Consider the following 14,198-nt stretch of genomic DNA (forward strand, 5'->3'; position numbering starts at 1 on the left):
ATTAACTTTTATATTATCACAATTTATTTCTATATTTTGTAGTATTTATATATTTAACTAATAAAAAAATATCAACTAATTATTGTTTTATTATTTCAGAAATCTCTAGTTAAACAGTTATAGTAAATAATAATATTTTTTTAGTTAATAATTTATAAATACTTCATAGTTTGTATGTTTATATTTTTTTACTAAACAATAATTTAATATTTATGTAAAAAATTTTTATTTAAAAGATTTTATTGCAATAATTGATTTATTAACAAGATATCTTTACTTTATATTTCATATTTTTAATTTAATTTATTTTTTTTACTTTAACACTTTTACTTTTAATTTAACAATTATTATTCTAGTAGTGAAATAATATATGAAATATATATATATATATATTAATATTTAAAATAAATAACTATATAAATACTATTTAATAAATTAATGAATAAAAAAACATGAATTTAAAATTGCAATTAACTCAAAAAAAATTAATTTATTATTTTTACTATAAAAAATAATATTCTTCATAATTATAAAATAAAAACCTTTTATTAAATTTCAAAAATAAGTTACAAATAAATGTAACTATTATTTAGTATAAATTATAATTTATAATTTATATATATATGTTTATCATTGTTTTTTATAATAACTATTGTCTAGACATAATAATCATTTTATAGATAAATAGGAAAAAAGTGAGTGAGTGAGTGAGTGAGTGAGTGAGTGAGTGATTTGGAAAGTAATATATCTATATATATATATATATATATATATAATAAGTAAATAATTATTAAAGTATTATCAATAAAACAAAGTATAATAAAGCAAAAAGATAATATAAAAATTAATGATATATTTAAACAATAATAACAACCCTTTTTTATAATGCTTATCATATAATTTTTTTAAATTATTTTATACATTTATTTTTATATTTAATACACTACCTGAACTAAACTTATTAAAAAATAAAAAATTACTAAACTATAAATCTAGTGATTTGATTGAACACAACAATAAGTTATGAGATAATCTTTAAAAAAAATTATTGGTGTCAGTCATCCTAACATTTTTTATTTATTTTTTAGTTGATAAACATCTAAAATAATAATACTAAAGAAAAAATAAATTTATAATAATTAATTAGATATAAATATTTATTTTTGTATTCATATGTTTAACAAAAAAATAAGATAATTTTAATCAACAATTCAACTAATCAAACAAAAATAAATCAAACACAATATATATTATATATATATATATATATATATATATATATATATATATATATATATATATTATATATATATATATACAATATTATATATATTATAAAAAATTTTAATTAATTGTAACAAAACTATAATAAAAYTTAACAACAAAAAAAACTAATTTTTTAAAAAACATGTCAAAATATACAGTCAATCATTTTTGTGTAATACATCCTATTTAACCTACAATCAAATCATCAATAAGTTAAACAGTGGCGATGYTATTGAAATTCAAMGAATYGGTTATAAACACTATGTATTGTTTGAAATGACGGACAAATCGGGTAACTGTTGGTGTTATCAYGTTTCGGAATTAAACGGTATTTATMGGATACTGTATCAGCCATTRGATGAAATACTGGCCGATAACGGAACACCRGAGCCATCATTGTGTCGGATCAACAATCAGGAGACAATTGCMGCTATTGTTACGAAATTTATGAAAATTTCCGGAATAGATATTCCAAACATTAACAACATTTTCAATCAATTAAGTCATAGGAAAGACGAAATTGTTGCTTATAATACATTAGTAATTATACTAATAATACTAATAATTATTATTAATTTTTTTTACATTTATATAATATTTAGAATTGTAGTTAAGATAACTTTATTTTATAAATAATTTTTTATTTATAACTATGTTTGTTTTTATCATAACTTTATTTTCTAATCATCTATATATATATATTATTTTTTATATATATATTTTTTTAATTAAATATAATTGTTTTTTATTTAAAAAAAATCAATAGACAAGCAATTGTGAACATTATGTTTATCAATGGAAATATGGTATCGGTTGGTCAAAACAGGGAACTATAGGTTTGGCCGGCATATTAACTGCCGGTTCAATTGTTACAAGTGTTGCCTATAAGTTAGGGATACATAAGTTTGTGGCCAAAGTTATACTGAAAAAACTGGCTAAAGAAACGGCTTCATTGAATCCKGAAATTGTTATAACATATCTGGTTATTGAAGGCATCAGTTTTACAATTTTATTTTATCAACGATATAGACAACGATATTTAAGACAATAATTTTAATTAAGTAATACTAAATATAATAATAATGTAAATTACAATATATTGCATTTACTTTTATTATACTATAACTTTAACTAACTATACTATACTTTTATATTATATAATAGTATTTTTTTAAATATCGTTACAATTATTGGGTATAAATTAGGTTAGGTTTCTAAACATAGATTTTGAATGTTATTTTATATAAGCTATTCAATAATTGTATTAATAATTTCCATTATTTCAAKAAATTATTGTTAATTTAATTATATTATTAAACTATGAAAAATATAATTATAGTTTAGTCATATATTTTTATATTTTGCTACTTTTACTATTATTTTTTTACTAAATAACATGTCGACTAATATTAAGATAACAATTGATTGATAAGTACTGTAGTTATCTTATTATTACGGGATTAGATGGGAAATTAAAAATACATGTTATCTTATTTTATTTGTTAACAAACTAGATATATATAAATATATTTTTCTCAAATAATTATTGAATTTCACTAAATGTTATATTGAAATATTGCATTTTTGATTTATTATTTGTTTAAATTAGATATCAATTGGCGCTAAACTTTGATAGTAATGGCAATAATTATAATAAAAATAATAATGTATACATTTATAAATAATACTACATAATAGTATTAACTAATATATACTATAAGTATTAGTATATAATACATGATAAATTACTATGATAAATGTTAATTTCAATACAATAATGATTACAGTAATATTTCAGCTAAAATAAAATATTAATTCAAACTAGAAAAGTTTTTATAATAATTATATAATACAATTATCATAATTATTTTCACTAACAAAATGTTTATTATTCAAAAAAAATATATTGGGAAATAAGTTTTTTTTATACTTTTATATAATAAACAATTGTAGAATATTTTCACGAATTAGTATTTAAAGTATTTAAATATCATAATTGCAATTAAGATAATAAAATGTTTGTAGGAATCGGTTTGGGTATAGATTGGTTAACTGATTGTCGCCGACGCTATCTATTATAGCTATAGGCTTAAGAAATGTCTAGCAAACAGTAATCTTAAGCAATGTTTATTATGCTATGTTCGCCCAAATAGATAGAGGATTCAAAAAGAGATTTCAAAATCGATCCTCAATCCTGTTAGCTATTTAAATGTAAAATAAAGATTGTAATTAAGTGACGTCTATATATAAAATATTAATAAATAAATATATAAATTTAATAAAAACAAAATACATGTGTTTAAATTATAATACACATATAGCACTAGCATATAATCCACTTTATAGTATAGAAAATAAGGATTAAATTCAATCGTCAAATCTCGTTGAGTGGAAAAAAAGAGTGGACTAAAAGTGGACTAAAAATAAGCTAAAATAATCTACTTTCGCGAACATGCCATTAGTATTATTATTAACTTTATCGCATTTTTTATATAAATAAATTTAAAGCAAATTTAAATATCAAGCAAATAGAAAAAACAAAAATAACAATTAATTTATAATTATTACTATAAGAAAATAATATTCTTAAAAAGCGCTTTATTAAATTTTAAAAATAAATAATATAACTATTATTTTTTATTATAATAGCTATGTGTGTTTAAATTAATTTGTTATAATAATAATTATTGAGTGAATGAGAGAGAGATTAGTTAAATAAATAATGAAATATCAAATTATTTCAAAGATTAAGTAAAAGTATAATAGTTTAACTATAAAAAATATTATTACATATTACTTATAATGAAATAATTACTGAACTAAAATCTAGTGATTTGATTGAAATAAAACGATTAGGTTTTACACATTGGGTTTTCATTGAGTCATGTAATAATTTTAATATTTATTGGTGTCATAAACTAACATTTTTGGTTGATAAATATAATGATACTTGTAAACCATTTATAATGAAAGAACCGCTGTTTAAAATACTTGACAATAGTCTATGTCGCATTAACAATCAAGTTTGTTTAAAAAATTTTATCATGGAAAATAAAAATATTACAAAAAATTTATGCTGCTATAGCTTGGATACAATATTCAACATGCTTAATGCAAATACAGAAAAAACGATTCCCTATAGTGTTTTGGTAAATAAATATATAATAATATTGTCGAAAATACTATTGAAACACATTTGTAATATATTGATATAAGATTGATCGTATAAATAGTAAATTATCATTCTATTAATAATTACTATTAAAAATCTTAATTAAACCAAACTAATAATTTTTGTCTTTAATCTTTTAGTCATTCAATTGCGAATTCTGTGTAACTCTTTGGAAATATGGAATCGGATGGTCATCTCAAGTATTAGTTTATAATGTAAATTTGGTCGTTAAAATTCTTTATAATTCCATTCAACAATTATGTAAATTAAAAGAATTTATTTCAAAAATTATTAACATTTTTTAAAAACTTATAAAAATTAATATAGGTTAAAATTAAACAAAATGAATTAGCTCTATTATTACCAATTATAACATGGAGACAATTTTTGGATGATTTATACATGTATGACAACATAGATTGTGGCAAAAATAAAGGTAGTAGTAATGGTAGTAGTAGTAGTAGTAGTGACTGGCTGATCAAACTAAATAAATTTAAAAAACATAATTATTATTTAAATGATTATTATTTTTCATGTTTGCGTTTATAATGTATGAGTACATTGCTATACGTTGCCGATCGGTAGTCACAACCGGACCACTGACACAAATACGGCTTAACATTGTTGTGTACATTCAGATGAACCTTTAAACTGGCCGATACTTTGTAGTTATCATTTTTATAATAATAATAATAATAATAATAAATATTTATTTATATACATTTACTTTATTTTATTAGAAATAAATTATTAAATTTCAAAAATATCCGGTTTTGTATTTCAAAAAATAAAAACATATTTTATTAAATAGACTGTATTAGAAAAAAATTACTTATAAATACATCTATGAAATGCCATTTTTTCAATAGTTTTTACAAACAAAAAAAATGAAATTTAAAATCTAAATTATTATCAAAGGACAAAAATTATGTCGCAATTAATATTTCCGTCGTTTTATTGTGAAAATTCATTTGTCGGTTACGACCAAATTATCGGATCATCGCTGACCACTGGCGACTAGATTGAAATACAACGACAAAATCCGCTAATAAAACATTTTGTATTATTTAAATCGGTGGACGATTTGGGCAACTATTGGTGTTATCACGTAACAGATGTGAGAAATGTTAAGCGWYTGTGTCCGACCAATAAAGCTATGCTATTATGTCAGCCGTTGATGGATATATTGAACGATAGCGGAACTAATAAGCCATCGTTGTGTCGGATCAACAATCAGGAGACGATGGCCGCCATTGTTAAGAGATTTATGATAATTGCCAAAAAAATTAGACCAAACAAATTCATTCATAAAGATATTGCCACTGTTTTCGGTATATTGTATCGTTTGAGAGATAAACCCGTCAAGTATAATCTAATAGTAATAGATTATTATTAACTATATTAACGATATTAACTATATTAACTATATTAACTATATTAACTATATTAACTATATTAACTATATTAACTATATTAACTATATTAACTATATTAACTATATTAACTATATTAACTATATTAACGATATTAACTATATTAACTATATTAACTATATTAACTATATTAACTATATTAACTATATTAACTATATTAACTATATTAACTATATTAACTATATTAACTATATTAACTATATTAACTATATTAACTATATTAACTATATTAACTATATTAACTATATTAACTATATTAACTATATTAACTATATTAACTATATTAACTATATTAACTATATTAACTATATTAACTATATTAACTATATTAACTATATTAACTATATTAACTATATTAACTATATTAACTAATTAAATAAAAATAAATATAGATTTTTTGCTATTAATATTCTAATGTTTAATGTATATTTAATTTAATTTTAATTAAATTAATAATATTGGATCAATAATAATAGAGGATAATTAATTTTTTTATATGTATATACATGTATAGATAAATTTTTAATATTTTAAATATTTAATATTTAATATTTAATATTTAATATTTAATATTTAATATTTATATTTTTTTTATTAAAAAAAACTAAATAAGACAAGTAATTGCGAGCATTACGTTAATCTATGGAAACATGGTATCGGTTGGTCGATTCAATTGAATAGAGCTAAAAATATGGTCGGCATAGCTGCCGGTGCATCCATTGGTACAGGTATTGGTTTGTGGTTAGTACGCAAATACCTTAAAACATTTCTATTGAAAACACTGGGATTGGCCATTGGCATCGGCACCGGTATCGGTGTGGCACTGTTTGTCGGTGACTTAATCTATTATTTATATAAACTTTATAAATGTTTGATCAACAGTAATGGTAAGTTATTTTGTTTTTATTAAGTAAAACATTATTATTATTATAATTTTAAATATTAATATATATATATATAGTTATTAACTTTATTTTATTTTAATTAATAATTAATAATTATTTCTTAGCTTTTATTACAATCAATTGGCTAGACTTTGATAATAGTCTATCGGCGAACATGACTACCGTTTCAATGGTTTTACAATAAATCAATTGGTTTTATTAAATGTGTTTATTATTTGTGTGTATTTGTGTGTATTTGTGTGTATTTGTGTGTATTTGTGTGTATTTGTGTGTATTTGTGTGTATTTGTGTGTATTTGTGTGTAATTTGTGTGTATTTGTGTGTATTTGTGTGTATTTGTGTGTATTTGTGTGTACTTATTTGTGTGTCAAATTTGTGTGTAATTTGTGTGTATGTATTGTGTGTGTGTATTACACACATCCATTTTACAGAATCCTAATATCTCCTTATAGTTTTTTGAGATATCTAACATACCTATCCCCGCATCCCTGAGCAGTAATATACACACACATGTACACACTACACACACACACATGCTACACACATAGTTTATTATTTTTAATCATTTTTTTTTACAAAAAATTAATATACTACAAAAAAAAGTACTATTATAATATTTTGACTTTTTATATTACTATTATATTTACTATTATATACTATTATATTTAGCCTATACCTGAAAAAAAAACTGTATTTATTATTATAATTATGTATTTTACAGAATCCTAATATATTCTTATAGATTTTTAGATATCTCTCTGATTTTATATGAGATAAAGTATTATTAATTATAATAATATCAATATAATAATTTCAAATTAATATTTCAAATACGGTTAATACTAAAATAAAAAATAAATAAATATCKGTAATAAAATTATTATTTATTATAAAATTTTTTAAAAAGAAGTTTATTATTATTTTTCATGTTTGCGTTTATAATGTATGAGTACATTGCTATACGTTGCCGATCGGTAGTCACAACCTGACCACTGACACAAATACGGCTTAACATTGTTGTGTACATTCAGATGAACCCTTAAACTGGCCGATACTTTGTATACTTTGCCGCATTCGGGCCAATGACACGGATATCGTTTTTCGCCCGATTCAAGCACTTGGCCTAACATTGCCTGTGAAAAAACACAACAAACAAATAGTTAATTACCGGTACTTTAGTTTTAAAAAAACAAAATCAATGATAGTATACATACACAGTCTTTTCGGGTAACAATTTGCGACACCTGTTTCAATACTTTGTGTGTGTGTAACGGTTCGGGCGGTTTGAATCCCATTGACTTATAAATACGATGAAATGTACCGATATTACAGCCGCTAAACGTGAGGTCCCGATTGGTGGCCACCGCTAACCCGTTGTAAACCTCTTGGATTGTCGGCCGYCTTYCGTTCAGTTGTTGATAGTTTAGTACAAATTTGTCGATAATCTGGCGATCGGCGGGCGAATCGCCTTTAAATTTCAGCGGTCTATTGCGTGTAATCTTCGGGTCGACCATTTGACCACCGGTTCGGTCGTATTCTCGCATTATACGGCTAATCAATTTACGGGACAAACCGGTCAGATAGCATATTTCGTAGATAATGTGCGACCGTTTGGAATGACCGCGCAATTCTAGCGCACGTTTCATATTAATGACGACTCGTTTTACTTGCAAWCCGATTGGTTGGCCAACTAATTTCAAGTATTCGGGTTTCGGTTGCAATTCCAGCTCGAATTTCGACTTATTGTCCAGACTTGTCGTCATCTTAGTCGTCGTCGTTGTTGTTGTTGTTGTTGTTGGCGTAGTTTGATTGACAACTCTGGTGGTGGCGCCGTGAGAGGCGGTGCCGGTATTATTGGTAACAACAGTTGGATATCCGCCAAATGGTGTCCTAAAACCATATCTGTTGCACAACAATCCAGTAAACCGTTTCTTATTGTTATTATTATTATTACAATTATCGGTACTTGTATTTGCCGATTGTTTATATCCCGAAGCTTTGAAGTAAATTTTTTTCGGCATCTGATGGCCAACATTTGATTCGGTATTTTCTTTAACATAGGAGACGACAGCGTCGGCAATGGCTGTCGTAATGGTAGTACTCGGGCTCGATATCTGACAAACTTCTTCTACTTCTTGTTTATCATTATCTACTACTTCTACTACATTATCATCAATAATCCTATTATTATTATTATTATTATTATTACCACTACTCGTCGTTTTGTCGKTGAAGCCAATCATTGGTCTTATTCTAACAATCTTTGGCATTGATRGCACTTCTTGTCTATTATTATTATTATTATTGGTAATTGTTTGCTGATTACCATAACTACTACTACTACTACTGTTAGTTGTCATTGTTGTCGATGATAATGATGATGATAGTGGTCTTATTATTGCTGATACACATATCGTCGATGGCAATGATGATGACGAGGATGTAGATATGGGAACAGTTGTCGTTGTTGTTGTACTAACTAATGATAGATTYTTATTATTATTGACTGATTTTCTGGTGTTTTGGATCGGTTTGGTGACCACTTTCTTGACGGTTATCACTTTGGGCAGCGAAATATCGGCAGTAGTAGTAGTAGTAGTAGTCGTCGTAAACTTTTGTCTAATCTTTTCGATAATATCGGGCGTCAACTTTGTGGCGTCGGCGGCATTGATGGCTAATGATTGACCATTTTTCAGGATATAACAGTACATCGGTTTAGCCGTCTTTGTCATTATCGATGACATTGTTTTCGGCCGATTGTCGACCAATTGATGATTGTTTTTGTTGATAATATTAGCGGTGGCGTCAATAGCGGTAACAGTTGTCGTCATCGTTGACGAGGACGACGACTCGGAAGTTAACATATCTGTGATATCATCGACCGAATTGGCGGTCACTATCTCGTTGCCGGTATCGGTGTCTTCGCCGGCGCCGCCGTCTTGATTGGCAATGTCTTGATTATGATTGACCACTTGATTTGTTGGCCGATTTAGTACATCCAACGATATGTCGTCAATCGTCGTCGGCAACAGTTGGTCATCGCCGTCGGCGCCTATGGGCTCGACTTTCATCATCGATGACGACATCAACATATCATTGRCATTATTGTGATCCATAGATCCGATGGCCAGTATATASSGGTGGCCAGCAAACGGTAATCAAACAATAGGCTAAATSTAACGATAAGTTTTGAAATCAATCAATCAATGTATATGTAATGCAAACAAATAAATCAATTGACTTATAAACTACTGTTTATTTTTTTTGAATTAAACGCTAAAATATATGTTAAAAACTAAAAAAATAATTTTTTTAAAAAACTAAATAATTAAAACATTGTTTTTTATTTGTATATAATTATCTATAATTAATTAATAAAAAAATTAATTATAGATTTCATTATAATTTTTAAACAATAGTGTTATCATATTATTTGTTATTAATAATAATAATGTAATAATAATAATGTTTACAAACAAACCAATTGATTATTGCATACAATATTAATATTAACAAAAAAATAGGTTATAATATAGACATCAATAACGTCTATACATATATTGTATAGATAAAAGTTTCCAAAATAATAATAATAATTAAATTTATTAAAATATTTTATATATTTTTAAATAAATTACATTCAATACATTATTATTATTATTAGTTAGTTAATAATTATAATAAATTAAAATTTGTATATATAAATGTTTTTTTTATTGATATTAATTTTTAGTTTTTAGTTTATTGTTTAGTGACCCTAAAAATTACAATATAGTGGGTTATGCGCTGTACTTTGTGTGTGTGTGTGTGTGTCTGTGTGTGTGTCTGTGTGTGTATAGACTGTACAACAACTCAGGATTTTTCCAGTAATTTCTAATGATTTAATTTTTGTATATAAACGCTGACAACATTAAAAACATACGTATTTGACAGCACAGTCATAAATATGCTAAGCTGTATACCATATATATATATACATCACTGGTATTTCATTTACAATTTATTAATAATAATTATCTTTTATTATATTAATAACATAATAATAATTTAATTTYATATATCATTTACTTATCATAATTTAATAGTGAAATAGTTATATATATTTTTTTGTATTGTGATTATCTTAAAATTTGGTCAATRAAAACAACATTCAATCAATCAATTGTTATGTGATTACTATAACTGGTATATAAGTCTATAGATAGAGAGGTTTTACTCACAGTTTTTTGTTTGTTTGCATTATTTTAACGTAAGTATTRTTAAAACAATTTTTTGGCAACAATTTTGAATTTTTAAAAAATATAATTTTATTCCTTAATAATAAACTACTGAATTATATAAATTATAATTTTGTATTGATTTTATTTATTGATTTATTTTTAGTTAATATTGTATAATAGAAAATTAAAAATTAAATTTATTTTAAAAATATCTAAAATTTTTTTATTAGGAGCTTTAATGCCTATAGTGTTGTATTATATAAATTTATCTAGAGCATTATGTATAAATTAYATATGTATTTTATTTATTTATTTATTTGTTGATTACTAATATTAAATGATTGAAATCATCAATTTATAATTTCAACAACAAMAAAATTTGCTTTATATTTGTTTATTGATTAAAAAAAGTTTATTTATTTTATCAGCGGATGTAAATCAATTTCAATTTATTGCAATTATTTTTATTTTAGTTTATTTTTTATTGGCATTAACGGGTATAGACTTTATCTTTTACTTATTTATTATAATTTCAATATAATAAATAAGTAGATAAATAAGTCGATACTGTATAGTTATATTTAATTGCTGTTTTGTTTTAAAAATCATAAATATATTTTATTTATAATGTTTCAAAAAAAAATAAAATTTAAGCATCTATGTAAATTTTCCCATGCACAAATATATAATATTAAGGTGCCATAAATTTAATCTATACTATATGATAACGATAAGGGTTAAGTATGATTATAATTTATAAACCCAACCCAACCCTACCTAACTTAACCTAACGTTTATAAGTTTTATATTAAAAAAAATTATAATAAAACATATTTATAATAACGTAATATATAAATTAGATATGATATAAGTTTTTTTTTATAAATATGATACCCTATATAAGTCATCTTATATAATATAAATAAAATAAAATTATAAGTTTTAATCTTACATTACTATATACTTATGATAATAATAATAATAATTTTATAGTAACTATATTTTTATAAACTATTTTTTTTTTTKTTGTTGTTGAAATAAATCTTATGAAATAATATATTTTAAAAAAATAAATATTTTTTTTATTATCACCAAATAMTAGGTCTACTAAAAGACATGCATCTGATATCAACACCAACGTTGACCTCACGGTATGGTCGAGACTCGTTTGAACGATTCGGTGACGACCTATCGCAGCTCTTACTGTTATCCTATTTACCGATGGACGACCGTTTTCGTTACGAATGTATTAGCCGACAGTGGCAACGGGTTATATACCAGACACAGACAGTGTTGCGATTGGACGGTACTTATGCTATATTTAATAAAAATTTTTACCGACAACCCGAGTACCTGCAGTGTATCAAACAGATGCTGAAAAAATTGCAAAACATTCAGCACGTAATCATCGACTACGACACCCGATATCTGATTGATCCGTTGCTGACRCAAATTGTCAAACACTGTCACCGACTGAAATCATTTGACTATCGACTGTACGAAGGAGTGGACAACTGGTACAGGGAATTGTGGTCAGAGTTTTGTCTGAAATACGGMCGWCAATTGGTTGTACTCAAGTGCCGGATATCGCCGCAGGTATGGGACAAAACATTTTGGCTGGGATTTCGCCAGTTTCGGTCACTGCGGACACTGCATCTCTATACGGCTACCGAAGACGTTTGTCCACTGTTGCTGACCACCAATCCTATCGACACCAACAAAGTTATTCAACAACATCAGCAACAGTGGCCACTGTTGCGGAGTTTTAGTTTTCACTATTACAATGAAACACAATTGAARGCATTTGACAAATATCATCACCAGTTGGACTCAATACATATTACCATAGACTGGAGCTGTGATTCACACGGGTTGACCAAATTGATTGGCACATTACGGCAGATGTCCGCTATGAAAGACTTGAGTCTGAACTACAAACGGGTAACATTTGATCAGCGATTGATAGCYAAACAGTTGGCACAGGTATTACCCAGAATGCCTGGGTTGAAGAGGTTGTGTCTGACKGTGCATACGGTTAGTCGGCGTAATATACAGCAGATTATGAAAACGATTAACCAGTGTTSKCCGCAATTACGGCGACTGCATCTGCGCGGACTGTTTCCCGAAGATCTYAAATTTAATTCCTCATTGTTGGCCGGACTCCAGCGACTGACACATTTGACTATCAATGCGGTTATCGATCGCTATGTTAACTGTGATGAACGGTTCGTCAAAAAAATTGACCAATACTTTCCCCGACTCGAACACCTGTTCCTCAATGCKATTGATTTGAGAGACAAATCATTGGACTATTTGGCAAAACTGCCGAACATTCGCTACGTTCGACTGTACGGAACACCCGAAGCGGCCGTCAGTCCCGAAGCTGTCGATAGGTTTGCCCTGAAATGTCTGAAATTGGTTGATATAGACATACGTGAGTCTCAGTACAAACAAAATACTACTACGACTACTACCTGTGCTCGACATCAACCAGACTTTTCGACTGAATATCTATTTCCTGGTCATTACTGACTGAAAAAAATTGAGTTTTTTTWTATAAAATATTATAGCAATATATATAAGAAAAACTCAATTTAAAATTTTTAGGTCTAATTGAAAATTATTTATTAATACTATTAKTAAAATATTAGGTTTTTTTTAATGCAAATTATATTATACTGTSCTTTAATACTGTATTTTTTTAATTAGATTTTATTAGTTATTAGTTAATATAACATAATTAAAATTTTAGATTTTTTTTTTTTTTAGTGATAATTACTTTTTTTATTTTATATATATTTTTTWGTTTTAAAATTACTTATTATAATGTGATATTCATCCAGCACATCAAAATTTTTTAAAATGTTAACTTTTATTATCATTATATATCATAATCTTATTTAATAACTATAATTATATATATTTATAAAAATATTATTATTATTATTATGTAACTAACGTAAAAATAAAAATTTCTTGTATTTTATGGTTTTATTTTTTTCCTTAATTTTTTAATATTGCAATATTTAATTAYAATTTGAAATTATTATGAAATTATATATATATATATTGAAATCAACTATAGTATAGTTACTATACATACACAATAAAAAACAGTCTACTATTWCTACCGTAACTAACCTAAACCTAACTGTYCMMTSATTGGTTATGTAGGTTAGGTTAGATATAAAATTGCATCAAC

The 14,198-nt window shown here is 25.2% G+C and overlaps 4 protein-coding genes across 4 annotated transcripts; 3 read left to right on the forward strand and 1 right to left on the reverse strand.

The window, feature by feature from the left end:
- Window positions 1-1,395: 1,395 nt before the first annotated feature.
- LOC128954683 (uncharacterized) lies at window positions 1,396-2,909 on the forward strand (the record flags this gene model as incomplete). Its single annotated transcript, XM_054300280.1, has 3 exons — window positions 1,396-1,806; window positions 2,033-2,327; window positions 2,876-2,909. Coding segments are annotated over 2 exons (696 nt in total), but the record flags the coding sequence as incomplete, so codon positions are not given.
- A 2,377-nt stretch (window positions 2,910-5,286) lies between these two features.
- Window positions 5,287-6,960, forward strand: LOC128954684 (uncharacterized). Its single transcript, XM_054300282.1, has 3 exons — window positions 5,287-5,816; window positions 6,485-6,758; window positions 6,881-6,960. Exons 1-3 carry the CDS (start codon window positions 5,595-5,597, stop codon window positions 6,958-6,960), a joined length of 576 nt encoding a protein of 191 aa, XP_054156257.1. The 5' UTR covers window positions 5,287-5,594.
- A 699-nt stretch (window positions 6,961-7,659) lies between these two features.
- LOC128954807 (probable serine/threonine-protein kinase DDB_G0282963) lies at window positions 7,660-10,023 on the reverse strand. Its single transcript, XM_054300406.1, has 2 exons — window positions 7,991-10,023; window positions 7,660-7,909 (listed from the first exon to the last, which is right to left on the reverse strand). Exons 1-2 carry the CDS (start codon window positions 9,890-9,892, stop codon window positions 7,694-7,696), a joined length of 2,118 nt encoding a protein of 705 aa, XP_054156381.1. The 5' UTR covers window positions 9,893-10,023; the 3' UTR covers window positions 7,660-7,693.
- Window positions 10,024-10,953: 930 nt separating this feature from the next.
- Window positions 10,954-13,528, forward strand: LOC128954685 (uncharacterized). The gene is made up of 2 exons (XM_054300283.1): window positions 10,954-11,025; window positions 12,099-13,528. Exon 2 carries the CDS (start codon window positions 12,113-12,115, stop codon window positions 13,526-13,528), a length of 1,416 nt encoding a protein of 471 aa, XP_054156258.1. The 5' UTR covers window positions 10,954-11,025; window positions 12,099-12,112.
- The last annotated feature ends 670 nt before the right edge of the window (window positions 13,529-14,198 follow it).

Source organism: Oppia nitens, unplaced genomic scaffold, assembly GCF_028296485.1.
Source record: "Oppia nitens isolate AA-2021 unplaced genomic scaffold, nextdenovo-longstitch-racon4-pilon3 scaffold29_pilon_pilon_pilon, whole genome shotgun sequence".
Taxonomy (NCBI): domain Eukaryota; kingdom Metazoa; phylum Arthropoda; class Arachnida; order Sarcoptiformes; family Oppiidae; genus Oppia; species Oppia nitens.

What these genes read in the sequence shown, in the direction of transcription:
- LOC128954684 (XM_054300282.1), top strand. Translation starts at nt 5,595, where the DNA reads ATGCTATTATGTCAGCCGTTGATGGATATATTGAACGATAGCGGAACT. An exon ending in CCGTCAAGTATAATCTAATA is followed by an intron (nt 5,817 to 6,484) that starts GTAATAGATTAT and finishes AAACTAAATAAG; the next exon opens with ACAAGTAATTGCGAGCATTA. An exon ending in ATGTTTGATCAACAGTAATG is followed by an intron (nt 6,759 to 6,880) that starts GTAAGTTATTTT and finishes ATTATTTCTTAG; the next exon opens with CTTTTATTACAATCAATTGG.